At 39.1% G+C, this 17,672-nt stretch overlaps 1 protein-coding gene across 3 annotated transcripts in view; it reads left to right on the forward strand.

Moving 5' to 3' along the window:
* SH3KBP1 (SH3 domain containing kinase binding protein 1) overlaps nucleotides 1–17,672 on the forward strand; it is a 211,470-nt gene that overhangs the window by 89,147 nt on the left and 104,651 nt on the right. For all 3 annotated transcript variants that reach the window (XM_036382203.2, XM_036382221.2, XM_036382211.2), the window contains exon 4: nucleotides 16,525–16,631. In XM_036382203.2, coding sequence (XP_036238096.1) covers nucleotides 16,525–16,631 — 107 coding nt within the window. The remainder of the gene's footprint in view (nucleotides 1–16,524; nucleotides 16,632–17,672) is intronic.

A 17,672-nucleotide genomic window follows, 5' to 3' on the forward strand; every position in this document is an offset into this window, starting at 1 on the left:
GATAATGTGCTTTCAAATGCACAAAGAACACTTTGCCCACTTTCACAAATAAAAGTAATATTATTGATCAAATGTATCAGCATAAGAGCTGTCAATAGTTTTGTAGCAGACTGTATGATTCAGAAGGAGATAGTGAAGGGTGTACTGATGCCATTAAAAAGGCAACTAAGTTGGTAAGATATGAAACCAGCCTGCCTGCCTTGCCCAGCATCTGGAAAGTGTGGAAATCTCCTGTCTAAGAAAACAGAACAAAAAATGAAAGGGACAGTAAACTGGAAGTAATTGCTCAGTTCAACGTGGAGAGCTCCAGCACTCTGGTTAACATGATGCTAAGGAATCTTAGACAGAGTTCTGGGGCAAGTTTTGGGTGGTGGCCAAGTGCTTTGACCTGGGGAGAGAAGTACTTTGTGTAATGCTGCTGAGGAGGGAGAAAAGACAAAGATTAAGGAAAGTTTTGGTGGCAGGGTCAGAAGGGGATCTTGCATGCCATTGCACCCTTGGATAGAATTAGCAGAGCTGTGCAGCTGGATTCCAGGAGTTGGTTAATTTGGCAGGAAGTTTCATCCTTGCACAGATCAGAACTGACATGAAGTCATCCCTACTCACAGCACGTTGGCAGAAGTGGAAATGGTTGTGGCCCTAGAGGCAGAACCAAAGGGGATTGAGGTGAGGAGTCATGCAAGTATGACATACCCAGATGTATCATGGAGTGGGGAAATCTGGGTTAGCTACTGCATGAGGGACTTGCAGCAAGCAAAGCAGCAGAGGTTTTTGACATAAAGTTCAGTACAGCTTAGGAGTTGGCATTTGGAACAGTGTTTTAAGACAGGGTTATTTCTGTACAGAAGCCTTTCAATGTCTAATTTAAAATCCATGAAAAGTAGCAAAAAGCTGAAAATACAGGGTAAGTAAACATCACTAGAAAGGTGGCTGGCAATAGATCCCTTGAATAGAAGACAGAATATTTAGTTTGTTCATCATTTGCTATTTTGAGAATTATGGAAATTAAAGGGCTTGATAATAAGGGCTTAATAAAGCTTTTATTATGAAGACTGCAAACCCAACCAGCACATGCTCTGCAGTCAGGTTGTAGGAAGTTCTGTGCCAAAACCTGGGTAAACAAGTGTGAACTGACCATTTCCAGAGAATGGCAGAGTGGTTAAAATCCAGCACATGGGTTTGTTTGAACTATGCTTTTGCTCTGTTTTGGGGCTTCCCCACCGTTTGTGTTGTGAAATTCAATGCTTGATGCAAGAGTGAGACACTGCTCAAGTGGTTATGTGAAGTTAATGTTTAGAAACATAATGCAAGCTACATTATCTTTGGGACCAAAAAAAATTTATTGGGGAAATGGACCACTTTCTGGCAGTCTGCAGTGTAAAGGAGACAGATCTTTAGTAGCTATTTCATTATGTAAGGTATTAAAGGTTTTATTAGATTTTCAGCTTTTCGCTGTAAACACTGGATCTAACGCTGAGAAACTACTGCTATACTGAAGGGTATGGTATTCCATAAGCAGAACTGTATGTATACAACGGATTAGTATACAATATAGAAAATTATGAGGATTTTATTTTCTTCCTCGCTCTTCTTGTTTTTCAAATCCAAAAATGTAGTGTGAAAGACAGAACTGCTTTTGAAATAAAAATTTAACTGTGTCCTTGAAGAGGAAAAGACAAATTTGTCATTAAGAGATTCTTCAATAATGGTGTATATCTTCATGAAAACTTAATTATTAAGGTCCTGTAGGAAACTTATTATAAACCTCATTTCATGATATGAAGGCTCTGATGTTGTTTTCTGAATACACAAATAGTGATTTACATATGAGAGAGGAGTCCTTGAAATCATAACAGCAAAGACACTGTTGTCCTGTGACATTCTGGAGGTCTTTGCTACTAGAAATTTTATTCTAATTTCCTAATGGAACAAATACTTTTTTAAGAGCATCCGTTTATTCGCCCTATTCCCCTTGATTTTTTTGAACACTCTGCATGCCACCAGCTACAGTTGGCAAAAGAGTAGAGGAACATAATTATTCTATAATCATAACAACACAATAGTTCTTTTAAATTGAAAGGAGAATAGGGGAATTAGTGCTTCCAACTGAATGAAGACCTCAGTTCTGAGTGGCAACAGGCAGTGGCCAAGCCACACAGGTGTGCTGGCCAGTCAGTCAGTGCCTGTGCAGCTCTGAAGCAGTCCCAGCATCTACTATCACCTTCCCAGCTGTGCAGGTGTAGGATACAAGTGGAAGCTGGGACAAGATGAGGTGGGAGCAGGTTGAGGTGATTAGAAGGCATTGGGTGCTGTGGGAGGATGGATTGTAGCAGAAGAGAGACAGTGCTGAGGGCAATCTCACCCCTGAGGAGTTGCAGCTGTACTGATTGCCAAAGAGTAGGACCAGCCCTGCCCTGAATAGGCCACAGCTATGTCCAAGAAGGATGGGTGCTATAAAAGAGTGGCTTAGCTGGTTGAGAGGAGAGTTGGAAGTTGTGCTGTGAGGAGGAAGGGTCAGACAATTGGGCAAGGAAGGAGTCAGCTGGCCATGCAGAAGAAAGAGAAAAGGAGTCTATGTTGTGAGGAGCTGCTCGTGGGAACTCACAGAGAGAACGTATGAAAGTTTTACAGTAAGACAATGAACTGGTGCCAAGCACCAGTGCCAACAATTGGTGCCCTGTATGGGGATGAGTCCTGACAGGGTGCAAATCCATGGCTCTCCAAGCTTCACTAGTTCTGCTGCTCATGAAAGAATTATTGGATGCCTTTGGATGTCATGTTCTTTGTACAAAGATGAAATAATTTAACAACGTGGAGGTGTACATAGCAGTTTCATGTATTTCTAGGCAGACAAAAAAATTCTTTTTTTCACTCACCTTATATCATCTTTGTCAAAATAAAATGAAGAGCAAAAATGAGGAAGTTTATCTTCCTGATTTCTCTTTGATGATAAAAATAATTGTTCTGGAGTATTTTTATTACAATGATGAAGGTTTCATTTCACCTTGTATTTCAGCTACCTTAGTGGAAGTCTTACCAGTTAAGAAGAAAGAGACGAACGAAAAGTGCTAAAGAAAGGTTGTCTGCAGCTCCCTAGTGAAATGCCAATCCTCATAGTTACAGCTCTAGTATTTGCTTTCTTATCCCAAGTGGCATTTGCTGTAGATAAGATCGTAAAGGAGTTTGGTTCAGCTTGGTGAGCTGAAGGATGGGTTATACTAACACGTGGTTTGTAAACAAGGAAAGGCATCAAATATATTAAATTGGATTTCTGTGGGTTTGCTGACAGCTCACACCTGGTTGCAGTAATAAACTCTGCTCTTGGTATCTTAACCTGTCAAAGGCTGGCTCAGAGGAAGGAGAATGCCTTTGAGAAGCTTGGGAGGCTTGGTTGCATTTCAGCAGTCAAGCTGTAGATGACGAAGATTAATGACAGAGAAACAATACAGAGTCATGGGGCATAAGGATTTTAAAGAATAGCCTTAAAATAGGGTGACAGCATAGCTCAGATTGGAAGGCACCTCTGGAAAAGGTCTGGGTCAGTCCTCTGCTCAATCAGGGACAGCTAGAGCCAGTTGCCCAGGATCACGTTCAGTTGGGTTTTGAGTATCTCCAAGGACAGAGACTCCACAAACTCTCTGAGCAACCTGTGCCAGTGTTTGATCATCCACACAGTAAGGAAACCTAAACAAAAACAGCAACAACCACAAAAATTAAGAAAAATATTGGCTGTATTTCATTAACCAGAGATTTTGGTCCAGTCCTAGTCCATCAAAATCACTACTTTCCTGGCTGCTGACCAAATAGAAATATACTGTGCAGACAGAAGCTTGTAGTCTTGAATGCTCAGGGCACAAGTTGTAAGTTATTGCAGATTGAAGCCACACTGTGTCCCAGGCTAGTATCTTGAAATGAAAACTTACTACTCTATGTTTACTAAAAATGTTGTTGTGCCTGGAAAAAAGAGACAGGATAAGAGGATATCAGGAAAGGCTGAGGGGAATATGTTGTGGATGGGGTGACAGCACAGGTGAAAAGGTTGCCAGGAGTAAATGTTTCCCATAGAGTCCATTAGCCTATGCCAGAAGACTTGAAGGTCCAAGCCATGTTGCTGTATTGTAGTGTTGGGCACTGCTGCAGTGTCTTCCTCTCTTGCCAGTGCTCTCCTTTTAGAGGAGCATCTCAAGCCCAGGTAGGAAACTTTACATCAGCACAAGTGCAGGAAACTGCCCTGGGCTGGCCTCAGGAATGCATTGCATCCTTTAAGTGGTGACTTCAAACATAGAGCCTTTTAGCATTTCATGTGTATTTCTTTTAACACCACTCAGCTCCATGCTGGACAGCACTGAAACAATTTGATTTTCAGTTGCCTGTCTTGAAAAATTTACTTGGGTGATTGTGCTATCAGTCCTTTATTTCTCACTTTCATAGCACAATAGTCATTTAAAACAGAGGATGCATATATATATAGACCAAAGAATAAAGTGATGAGAAATCTGAATATGGGCAGAGTAACTAAGAGGTAAAGACAGCCCTGGAAATAAGGGCAGGTAGCATGAGTAGAAGAAAAAAAATTAACATAGGCAAAATTGGAAGATAACAGTGATGCCTTTTATAAAGGAGCTGTGGCTGAATCATTTGAAATCACCAGAGAATCAGTCAGAGGAGAGAAGGCAGATGATAAATGATTCATTTGCTTTCCTCCTCCTTGAGATCCCTTTCTTTGCTAGCTTGAGTTAACAGATGTTTTAAAGATTATGAATTCACAGGAAAAATAATGCAAGACAATGGGCAGCCAAGACAGTATTCTGATAGTCTAAATATTTTGTTCTTCATATGTTATCAGCTATTGAATCTCAAAATCTAGAAAAGCTCTTGTATTAAGGAAGGAATTTGCTCACAAACACTTTGGTTCAATGAGTCTTTCAATGAGAAATGGTTCTTCTGTATTTGAACTATAATCTCTTTTGTTCATTGTGATCCAGGCTTTGGTTACAGGCAAATCAGCAGGTTCTGGGGAAAAGAGAAGACTGATTTTCTGTTGTGCTATACATCAGATAAAGTCTTATTGCAGAACTTTGTGATCTTTGGTGAGGATTAATTTCAAAGGACACTTATCTTTAATGGTATGAAATCTTTCAAGGTTAGTTCAGTGCAGTCTGTTTTCACCTTCAGTATGGGACCATTTCTCTGCAGTCACTATTCACTAGGTGGGATTCTTGCATTAATATGCTAATCCCTTCAGGGATGGGGAAGTTCCACCCCCCAGGTTTGTGCTGAAGATGCCAAAGAATACTTTAAGAATACTGAGACTTGTTACAACGACAATTTTGCAACCCAAAACGAACATGGCAGTGTATTCCTTGAGGGTTTCTACATTGAAAACACATTGCATTTACCGTATCAGAAGCAGAATAAGATGTGAAGTAATTATTCTGACTCAAAAGGGATTATTGGCATACTCGCTCTTTAAGAGAAAGGCTAGACACATTGATGAATATCTTGTCATTTATGTGTATCTCTGTGCTAACTGAAGTGAAAACTGAGGAACTGAGGGCTCTGAAGTGGCTGCCAGTACTGTGCACGGTGAAATTATCAAGGGGCTGTGTTTGCAGAGCCACTCTGTGCTTGTCTGCAAGCAAATGTTTGCCATGAAGTGCTAAGTTCTGTACTGCAGTGCTGGTCTGCAGTTAGATGGACCCTCTGTCTGTCTTCCTCTGTTTCCACACACAAACTTGGCTTTGTTCATGAAGCTGTGTGGAGTTCAGAGGTCTTTTACATGCATACATATCCATTGCAAATTGATTTACAAGAGCATGTTTACACTCAGAGTGAAGGCCAAATGGTCATCAGATTTGCTGTCATTCCAGCTCTGGGTTAAACTTCATCTGGTGGAAAAGGATATAAAACATTGCTGTGTTTGCTTTAGCCTGTTGCTACAGAGTCATCATCCTACCTTAGTGCACTCTTTTTAAGTATAAATGCTTTCTTTGTCTTTACAAAAGCTTTAAATTGCAATTTTAGTGCAGACTTCATTTCTCTTACTGGGTTCTAAGATACTGAACATCTGTGAACACCACAGCATGACAAAACTAGGTAAGCGGTCTAAGAGCACTTTTTACTCTAAGAAGAAAAAGTTAAACAGTAAGTTACTTAAAGGGCTATTTCTGTAAATACAAAAGCATGAATCATGTCAGATGCAACTATGTTATCAGATATTTTTCTTGATTGATATCTGTCTTGCAAGGCAAAAAATATTGAATTACACAAAGGCTTAAAAATATTTATATCAATCTTTCCTTGCAGCATAACGATATCAAGTATCTTTTGTGAGGTGCTTGATTTGAAATTTTTGTCTGAGATATGGAGTCATAGACTTGCTTTGGTAATTTTTTCCTCTTAGGTGTTGCTAGATGCTTAAATAAAGGTTTCTATATTACTGGATTTCATTGCTCAATAATGTAAGCAGCACACACTGAATGAGAGCAGCCAGTATTCATATTAGTTCTCAGGTGTTGGCTTTTGTAGAGATATTTAGACTGATATTAGTAGATGACTTAATATTTACAAATGACTATCAGGATATGGTGTGGCTCATAGTAACTCTGTAAGCAAACATGCTACTGCTATTCACAACATAGAAAATAATTCTAGCCCTGAGGACAAATATGAGCATTAGCCTGGAAGTGGAAGTTGGCTGTGGCTGCAGCTGTGCTGTGGGAATGCAGCTGAATGCAAGGCATGACTGGGAGGTGGCTGGGAAAAGTCACTTGAAATTCCTTGATTATTCAAAGGCTGTCAATGGAATCTATGTACTTCACCTGTTCCCCTTCTCCAAACAGCACCACAGACTAATCAGAAAAGCTGATTAGTCTTTGATCCTTTTAAAGCAAGGTTTTAGTGGATATTTGTACCTGCAGTAGTGATGAACAGCACGTGATAAAAGGGCTGTAAAAAGTGTTGATCCCATGGTACTGGGGGGATCACTGCTGCTGTCTTACCTGTCAGCATGTCATTTTTCAGCTGCCCTTCTGGTCAGGGGCTCTCCTGTTTCGCTTCATGTCAAGAAGCTTTCTGAGTAAGGCTGTTTCTTGTATTGTTTTGTAGCTTCACCATCTGAAGAGGGGAGTGTTGACACCAGGGTGTGTATTGGGGCCTGTAGACAAGTGTGAACACCATACTGAGACATGACAGTGCTTCCAGTGACTAATGGAGCAATTATAAAGTTTGACTATTGCTTTTCATGTAACAAATATAAAAGTCTTTAAAGTAATGAATGATCAGTGGGCTGAGATTGCAGCAAGGTTTTTAGAAAAGCTTATGTGTTAATAATGCTTAAATGGAAAGCATTCTTAAATGTTCTTTCAAATTGATGGAATAGAATTGTAGGCTGATTATACATATCTCTGGCTCTATAAACAGGTGGAAAATAAGGTTAAACCTATGACTGTTGTTATCCTACAGTCTTAATCTGTATATTGAATGATATTCATACAGAAGAGGAAATATGTTACTGGAAAAGTATGTAGTAGTTGTAAATCTTGTGGGTAGTAAAGCACTAGGAGTATATTCCAAAAAATTGTGTGCATTATTTTTTTCATACCTTAGTAGTGGTTGCTTTTAGTTATGGAGAAGTTGTTATGGGAGAACATTTTCTTGTACTGACATTTTTAAGCACTGTGATTGATAGATGTATTGCTCAAACTCACTCCCATCATTTTCTGCCCTCATAAATAGACTGTATCTCTATCATCCAAGTGTCCTTGTTATTCTAAATTGGTACATTTCATTATGGTAAAGACAAAAATGCATCTTTGCAGGATTTAAGGGGCTTTTTTATTCAGGCGGGAAAACAGAATAGTTAAGGAAGCAATGAGAAAAGAACTGGGCAAATAGGGTGTTGCATAGTTGTGAAAAAGTGTCTGAGTTGAGTGCATTGGGCCTGTTATTGGGCCACTTTGGACCAGTATCTTTTCTTGAGGTTGTGAGATGCTCTGTGGTTTTGGTTTTCCGTTTATGCTGGATTCATGTTGTTGGTTTAGGTTAATTATTGCAGTCAAGGAAATCCCTTACACTCTGGGCACTCTCAATGTGCTTAGGAGCAGAGGATTTTGAGGAATAAAGCCTGCTTTCTGTGAGAACTAAAGCTACAAGGCAGTGATGGCAGAATTGAATGTTATACCCCTTTGGCATTTTTGATTAAAACCCTCTTGATAAATTACAGTTTTTTGAATGTGGTAAAATCTTTTGAAAAAAGTAACAGGATGAAGACCAAAAAACTTGATTTGTTTGTGGCATCTTTTGAAAATTACACTATATTAAAGAACTAAATTGCTGGCAGCCTTCTTACCATGAGCCATCACTCTTAATATTTCATTAGTTTAGTAAAAATGAATGCTTATAAATGCCACAGAGTCTTAACTGATGAGAACAAGTAAAAATATATGGGGAAAATTTCTATGGCATTCAGAGCTTCTCATGACCAAAAAACTGAAAATGCTGCAGAGCTGGCTAGATGCAGGTATTGCAAAACTCTGCCTCCTCTTTTTCTCCAACCTTGCCTGAGGTGGCTTTTCTTCCCTCTGCACTGTATACATAGGCTGACTTGCCAAAACAGCCTTTTGTGTCTTTTTTTGCATTTGTTGCTCAGTTTTGGAGGATAATGATAGACATCTGATCTGATTGATACAGAAATATTTCTCCTCCACTTATGGAGGGAACTATCCTGTGTGGATCCTGTGCCAATGTTAATTTTTGAAGTTGTGGGAAAAGAATGTTAATTTTCACTTTCATTACTCAGATGCCTTTCAGGAAACCTACCTTCTGCTCAGCCATACCAGAGCTAATGGTACCTGGATTGGTAGAGGGCCAGCAGCAGCAAGAATAATTGATGTTTTTGAATTTATCATATTTGTTTATTGCTGTTCTGGACGTGTATTCCTGTGTTCTTGTGCAGCCCTCAAATACTAAAGTATAGCATAAGATGCCCTTCAAGACAGCAGGCTATTTTGGATTATAGCATTTTCATGATGGTAGCTGAGAAATAATAACAAATCTAAACCTGAGGAGTGCAATTGAGGGCTCCTCCTGGGGCTCTCTCCTCTCAGCAGAGCTGAAGGACAGGTGGTTGTATAACCCTGCACGCTGAGCTGCAGCGTGCCAGCAGCCCAGGGAGGAGTCCTGCCAAAGCCCTGCTCTCCACGAGGTTTTGAAATGTCATGGCTTAATTGCCATGGGAGCCACATGCCTGAGTGCTCCTGCCCAAGTGACTGCTCAGGGTCTCAGTGTCTGTGCTGCAGAATGAGACCCTTGGTCCCACGCTGGCTGAGTCATTTTCCCAGTTTACCAGGGTGTCTCTTGGCTTCTTAGTGATAGCTTTCTAGAGTTTAGGATTTGTCTGGGCTTCTGTTTCAAGGCAAGTTTAAGGTAGTTTCCTAGGCTTTAGGAGCACTGCTGAACTGGAAAGTGAAGTGTTTGCTGTTTGTGGATGTGTTACTAATTTAGTTTAATTTTATTGCCTTTAATGGCAAAATGAACAGATTGTACAGATACTCTAGAGGAAAATAAAATTCTAGATTACAAATCTGACTGATGTCCTAGATGCCAAATATGAAAAAATGTTTTGGTTTTTGTTAAGGATTGTTGATTTATTGCATGTGTTCATTTTGTAATAGCTCTCATGACTGCAACAAGCAGAAAAATTATTGCTGTATTTTTTGCATATTTTCAGCATTTCTTGATGCATTTGTTTAATGCATGTTGTTACCTCTTGGAATGAAAATAAAATGTTGACAATGGTGGGTTTCTTCCCCTCCTAAGAGAGGCTTATTTGAAACTGATATAACAGAGGTCAGAGTAAGACCTGCAATGTAATGTCATTACAGAGAGATTGAAAATCTGTTGAAAAGCATGGATACTCTGGTATCTTAAAATGAGGTAGCACAGTTGTTAGCAGTCTTTAAGAAAAAGTCATCACTTTTTAGAGGTGTTTGTGAATTTGACTCTTTAGTTAAGTTGGCCAGAAGTCAGTTTCAAGACGGCAAGCTGCTGGTACAAAGCTAATACTTTTGGAGAGTACTGTGTAGGAATCCACGTGGTGTAAGTGCCTTTGTTATAGTGAGGAGAACATAACAAAAACTAAATATGCACAGTGGTTTTGCAATTTAGAGCTATTTTATGTCATCTACTGTATGTTTGAAGTGCTGATGTGTACGGGCAGCTTAAGCTATGTGAATTATGTGATGGAACATACGAGAAGTGGCAAAGATGCAACAGCAACTCATGTTTGCTTTTGGTTTATTCAAATGTTTCTCTAGAGATCAATACAAAATAACAGCAAAGACCCAAGTAGTTGGCCACTATCTCAGAATTTAGGTAAGGGGATAAAATTTTTGAGATTGCCCCATGATAACATGATGTATATACAATGAGAATGGCAAGAGAAAATACCTGTTTGGGCCATTTGCAAATCTTGTGTTTCTGTACTTGCATTTTTAAGAAAGAATATTTCAGGTTTGTTTATTCCTTCTTGTTCTTTAGAAAAGCTAATTTTTTGCTACAGATATCTATTGTCTGCAGTATTTCTTGAAGCTATTTAGATGATGAAGTTTAAGAGGTACAGGTACTAGAATTAGTATATTTGATAAACAGTCACATTTTCAGTTCTGCATGTGGTTGAGTTTACCGTGTAGTTTAATACTGTATTTTACACTTTCTTTCCTAAAGATAGATTACAAAGTATGTAGCCTGCATGCAAAGTCCTAGGGCTCCTGTTAGTTTGGAGTTGCTTTGTCTAATTTGCTGGTGATGATTTAACTGCATTCTTAAGTTTCTATTCCATTTATGTGCATTTTAAAACTTTCAGATTAAGAAAGAAAAAATGTTGGCAGTGTACGGTTAAACTCTGGAAGTGTCTTTTGAGTTTATTAACAGTTACTTATCTAATGTTTCCTTCTGCTTTGGGTTAGGCCTAAGTGATGATCTCAGCCTCACTAGTATTGTGGTTCTGCCTGTCACACGCACAAGCCTGGCTCCAGCTGTGCATATGGAATTAACTTCTTAGTTAATTTGCAATTTTCTCCTAAGAGCTTTTGACCACTAGTACTACGTTTTTGCTGTAAGTTGCTTCAGTTAATTACTGCTGTTATGCAAAAGAATTATACCCATTAAAAGGCCTGATTACTGCTGCATGTTTTTAACAAAAGAATAAATTAATTGAACAATGAGGCTTGCTGTTATTCTGACAGTACATATGTGTTAAAATGAGATGGTGTTAAAAAAAAGGTGTCCTCCAGCCTTTCAGGTTCCTCACAGACAAATCTTGGCCATAAAATCCAGAGCAGCAGCCAGATGGCTGAAAGTTGGAAGTGTTGCTGTGGAGTCTAGCAAGAGAAAACACTCCTGGGTAACAGTAGAACATTAACACACTCAGAGTAATACATTACTAGCAGTGATGCCATACTGCATTGTGGCTTAATGGAGTCCTGCAGTCTCTGTGATTTAGCTGCACATGTCAAAGCAGGGCAATTCCCAGTTCATCTGCCTGTAGAAAAACACAGCAGCTTTACATAACCCATTTGAGAGAGTACTGGAAGCACCTCAGATATTCTGCCTCTCCTCACCTCCTTCAGTTTATCTTTCTCTTCTCTGGCATATCAATGTCACAAATTCAAGCGAGACCAAAAAACCCAAACTAAACAACCTCCTCCCACAAACACATCTTCACCCCCAGTATGTATTTCCCCACCCAATATTCCCTCCCGTCTTAGTTCTGTTTTCTGCTAGACCTCAGCAGGTGTTTTTTGTCATCCATCCAAAGCCATTCACCCTTTATAACAGCATGTGGGTGATGAGAGAGTTGCAATTGACATGTCAAACCACAGGTTAGAATTACACTGCCAAAGCCCTCCAGGAAAAGGAGGAAACTGGAACTTGACCATTCTGGAGCCTTCTAAAATCAGAATGGTGTTTTTGCTAGTGGGTGTTCTTGTGTTGTGGAAGATAGTGACAGAGTCCACATTAGAATTTAGTATGACTAAGACTTCAAATAAAGTCTTATAACACTATCTTCAATACACTTTTAAAGCAATTTTAAAAAGTTAACATTTTTTATGCTGTTTGCTCTTAATTGGGTAATTTTCTTAAAAACAACTAACTTTTTTCTTATCATGTGCATTTTGATATGCACAGTTGTCATGGATAACTCATATTTTGCTTCTGCTTATTGGTGGAAAGGAACTGGCTGAATCAAAGAGGGGAAAACTCATTTTAGAGTGTTCCCCTTTAAACTGTCTTAAGCCAAGACAAAAATTCAGTTATTTAAAAAAGAAGTGATACAGTAAGCACTAAGGCTGGCTGTGCAAAGCAGCAGTATATAGGTGTATAGAATAAAATCTGTACACATATATGCGTATAAGTCATCTTTAGTTATGCAATAGTTATCTTTTGTCTTTTTACATGTTAGATTTAGAACTAGTTTCTATCTGAATCATATCAAAGCTCAGCTTGTCTAGCCAGGAGACACTGAACTGAACCAGTTCCCCCCAGTTACGGATGCAGCTTTAAAGGTGGAAGAATTGAAAGTCAGACTGAGACTGATGGGCAGATAATGCCATGTGCAGGAAAATCTGAAATAGAAGACAGGAAATTTCTTCATCTTGTCATTTTTGTCCTAATAGAGCCACAAGATAGGCTACCAAGACATTGGCATCAGGGAAGATTAGACTCTACAGAAACCACCGTATAACCCACTCACACATGCACATGTCTATATAAACATCTGTTTCATGACAGAGGGTTTAAGTTAAAAAAAGGTAGTTTGGATTTGAGAATTTCAGTTAACTTTGAAATAGTTCACTTCCTATCTATGATGCTACTGCTGCTGCTGTGCTTTCCAGCTAATCATGAGCTGTCAGTTTGTGCCCTTTTCTGGGTCTGATGGCAGCAAGTAAGTGCCAGTGAGGATTTTTTTAGTGTAGCGTTGCCTTGCCCCTTTCAAAGGTAAGCATTGAATGCCAACGTGCTGTCATTGCCCCTTCTTTGCTGCTAATGCCAGAGGAGTATTTAAATTATGGCAATGATGCCCTCTCTTGCATGTTTACAGCTGGAGGAAGCCCCTTTGTGGTCTCTTGCTGTCAGAGGCAAAACCACAATTTTAAGGGTCTGATCAAACACCACTTAGGTTTCACCACAAATTAGATTTGTGCCCTCAAAGATTTGTTTGTTTGCTTCTTTGTTTCAATAAATATAAGTTCTAAATATAAGTTAATAATTCCTTTTTCCATTTGACCTAACTTTATAGACCTTTTAAAGTTAGTCTGTTGTAGCCACACCAGTAGAAAATGGGCTGTAGAGCTCTTCACCTCATGCTCTTCTCAAGTGCACCAAGGATTAGCATGCACAAAGGGACCCTCAGCACCTTCTCCTTAAAACCAAAGGTATTCTCTGCTGGGTCTGTTGTCTTGCATTAGATCACAGAGAACAAATAATTGGTACATAGAATCAACTAATTGGTACATAGAGTCTGTGTCTCTTGCTGGCTAGCTACCCCTCACTTAGGTATTCCTTTAGAGAAAGACTTGGAAGGAGAGGGGGGAGCAGTGACACAACCATGAGACTAATAGAGATAAATGCAGACTTTCACTAGATTTTGTATACAGTAATAAAATAACTTTATGGATTGGGAGAGGGAAAGATTCATACAGCTGTATTATTAACATCCAGAAATGTGTTTATTTCTTATTCTCAAAAATATTCTCCAAAGAATCACACGATATTTATTATTAAATAGCATGACAACTGCCATCTGTCACATCAGGAAACATCAGCATATCAGTTGCTATTTGATATTAGAAATCATAGTGGGAATGCTATTTTTGGGGCAAATAGCCAGTCTCTCTTGCACAATGAAAGAAGCCCTCAATATAGAAGGTATTTATTATATTTAAGTTATTTGGGATGCATCTGTGTAAAGTTGTCAGTTTAGGACCATTTTAGTTTCGATGGTGAAGAATGAGATGGCATTTTAGGTGGAATAGAGCCAATTTGAGTGAGTTTAGTTACACTGCATTAAGGTATCAATTTTAACATTCAAAATGCTGCCACTCATGCAGGATTGATAGCTTTTAGCTTTCTGATGCTATTTTTCATGCAGAAAAATAGTATCAGAAAGCTAAAATCAGTGGATTCCTTTCTACGTTCTTTCTTTAGTTTCAATGACTAGATTAGGAAAAAAGTCTGTAACTTTTTTATCACTATTCACTCCAGAGCAGGATTATCAAGAGATCTTGCAGAACATCTGCAACAAAAAGTGGACTCACCATAAAATCTACTTCTGTAATTTAATTTCACATTAAGACCATGCTTGAAATGTGTTTACACTTTCAACTTTGGTGTACATTGAACAGGTTTAACAGTTAAGAGAAATAGCATAAGAGAAAGTACATTTACTTGTGTAGAGTGCCTTTATATATTTGTGTGGATACATGTATATCAATTATATGAAATAACATGGTTTATAATGCACAACTTCTAGGGAAGAAGGAATAGTCAGGGAATTCTGTGTTTTGAATAAATTCTCTCTTCTTATCTTCTGCTCCTCCACCACATTCCAACACAGTCATGATTTGTATCAGCAAGTTGTACTTCAGCTAACAGAGGCTAAGCAGCCAGCTTAGCAACTTAATTTAGGGAAGCTCTCTCATCTCATACAACTATAATTACACATAAGCCAGCAGATCTGGCAAATGAACCTCTGGAACAGAGTATTTTCACTAATCTCTCTTGAAACTCTGATGGCAGAAGTGTCAAGTTAGGGGTCTTACTCAAAGCTATGGATTCACAGCCTGGACACCCAAGCTAGAAGAGAAAGATTTGCTGTTAACATAATTTCCAGTGTCGGACTGATTATCAAAATTAGCCTGTCTTAACCTTACTAACTCAATTGCAATGATTTTCCTTCGGTTTTCTTTAACCTAGCATTAGTGCACCTTACAAACACATGTGTGCCCAGACATACACACACACACGTGTATCTGCACGGGTACATACATGTGAGTCCCTGCCTGGTGCAGCAGGAACATCTCTGTGAGTGCCCCACCTCCCTGGTGCCTTGGCATAAGAAGTATGAGGCTCTGCAAGTGGAACTGGACAGTGGTGACAATGGTGCATCTGCCTTGGAAATGTCATCAAGGTGATGCCAGCCTAGTCCTTTGTTCAAGTTTCTACCATAAAAAAAAAAAAAGGCAGGCAGATCACCATTGTGGAAGACTGTCTTCTGAAGGAAACAAAGAGCATGATAAGCCAACAGGACCCACTTCTTTGGGAACTCTGCAGTCTCCCTGGGGCCAGGGTTGAAGGTGTGGATGGAAAGGTTCCTACCCTAGTACAGCCCTCAGATTATTGTCCATTACTGATTTCTCAGGTAGGCAGTGATACAGTTGTGATACAGCTTAGCTAGCAGACTAAGGGCAATCTGGGGGTTGATTATTCAGGGCCATGGGACACCTGCCTAAGGGATCAGGAGCACAAGCAGTATTCTTCTCTGTCCTTCCAGGCACAGGGAATGAGGATGCAAGAAGACATATGAGCCAGCTGATCAATACCTTGCTCTGAGCCCTTCTCTACAAGAAAGACTCTGAGGTGCTGGAGTGTGTCCAGAGAAGGGAACAGAGCTGGTGAAGGGTCTGGAGCATGAGTCCAGTGAGGAACAGCTGAGGGACCTGGGATTGATTAGCCTGGAGAAAAGGAGTCTGAGGAGGGACTTCACCACTCTCTATAATTATCTGAAAGGTGTTTGCAGTGGGGTAGGAGTTGGGCTCTTCTCCCAGGTGACAAGTGACAGGATGAGAGAAAATGGCCTCAAGTTGTGCCAAGGGAAATTTAGATTGGATATCAGGAAAAATTCCTCCACAGAAAGTGTTGTCAATCATTGGAGCAGGTTGCCCAGGGAAGTGGTGTAGTCACCATTCCTGGAGGTATTTAGATGATATGTAGGTGTGGAGTTTAGGAATGCGGTTTAGTGGTGGACTTGGGAGTGCTGTGTTAACATTTGAACTAAACAGTCTTAAAGGTCTTTCCCAACCTAACCAATTCTATGATTCTGTGAAAAAAATATAAAGAATGGTTAATGAGCTATTTGTACACCTGTGAAAGAGTTGTGGACAAAAAGATACAGCTGAGACCTTATTTCCTTATAAGCCTTGGATCCCTTCCCCATCCCTCTGGTTTCTGGATTTGCCTACACCATGAGTACAGAGCATTAGCCTAGAAGAGAAATTTTAGTGAATACACCTGGAAAGATCTACTGGGTGAAGTTTGTCCATCCTGTCATTAGGAAGCACAATTATTTAAACTTTGGCTCTTTTTGTAAGGTAAATCTAGGCAGATAGACTAAGTATCACATTCACATTCTGATAACAATGCTCAAAGAATAATTTTTCATCTTTAGTAATTTCCCCTGGCTTGTCTTTGGCATGGAATGTTATTTTCATTTTGTGATTTCCCTATTTCCTTCATTTCCCTCAGGAGAGAGAAGCAGAAGAAGGAGATGTCAGGTGGCTTTCAGTTACATGCCTCAAAATGAAGATGAATTGGAATTAAAAGTTGGTGACATCATTGAAGTTGTGGGAGAGGTGAGCACATCTTTAATTGAATATATATACATGCATTTCTGACATGTCTTTTGCATGCTAAGCTCCTCAGTGTATAACTTAAACCAGACATTTTTCTTCTCTGCTATACTGACCTGTCTGGTTTGGGTTACTGTTGGGGATTAGGGGGTGTTGGGTATTTTCTTATGGATTTTGTGACCTTTTTTATTCCCCTGTAGCATTTCTACTGGTTTTACGTCAGTTGATGTCTCAGAGTTCTGTTCAGGGAAAGAGCTCCAAGTTTGTGTTTTACAGAAGAGAACCAAAGATTAAAGCAGAAGAAACTTTCCACAGTTTGAGTAAGCCAGCCTCAGGGAAAAATTACCTTTGCAAAGTTAAACACATTTAAGAAATTTACTTGAATCTCTGCTGGAGTTCACCTTTTGTCATCTTTGGCAGCAAATTTTAAGAATTTCATTTTGGTCTTAACCAGTTTAAAAAAAAAACAACCTAAAACCAAATAAAAAACCCCAACAAAATATTTAGAGACTCAAGAGCCACTTATTTTGGTTAGAACTGGATGTGAAAAATTAATTACATGAGCTAGGAACAAATTATGCAAGCTAGCACAGAGGTACAGAGATTTTTCCTTGCATGGGTGACTCTGGCTGCAGGGTCAAGAAATGGTGTTTGCTCCCAATACCTTCAGTGTTCCATTAGAGATTTTACAAATATCTTACTGATAGCATGAGGACCAAAGTCAAAATGATAACGTGTATCCTTTAAGTAGAATACATTTAAAGTCATTTATACTTATTTACTTAGCTTTAAAAAGAAGACCTTAGTCTGCTCAGGCAGCCAACATAATGTGTGTTGCAGTTTGAATCATTTATTTGTAAGACTTTTTTTCTCTACCATAACTCAGCAGTTAGTAATTCAACATTCATTTTCTTGTCTAGGATATATAGTTAATTTACTTTTTCCTGCATCTGTCACTTAAGCAGTCAATTTGAAAAGAATATAAATTCTACTGTAATCTATTTGGTATCCAGCATTTTCTTATAAGAGATTAAATTCTCACAT

This window comes from Molothrus ater, chromosome 2 (assembly GCF_012460135.2).
Source record: "Molothrus ater isolate BHLD 08-10-18 breed brown headed cowbird chromosome 2, BPBGC_Mater_1.1, whole genome shotgun sequence".
Lineage (NCBI taxonomy): Eukaryota > Metazoa > Chordata > Aves > Passeriformes > Icteridae > Molothrus > Molothrus ater.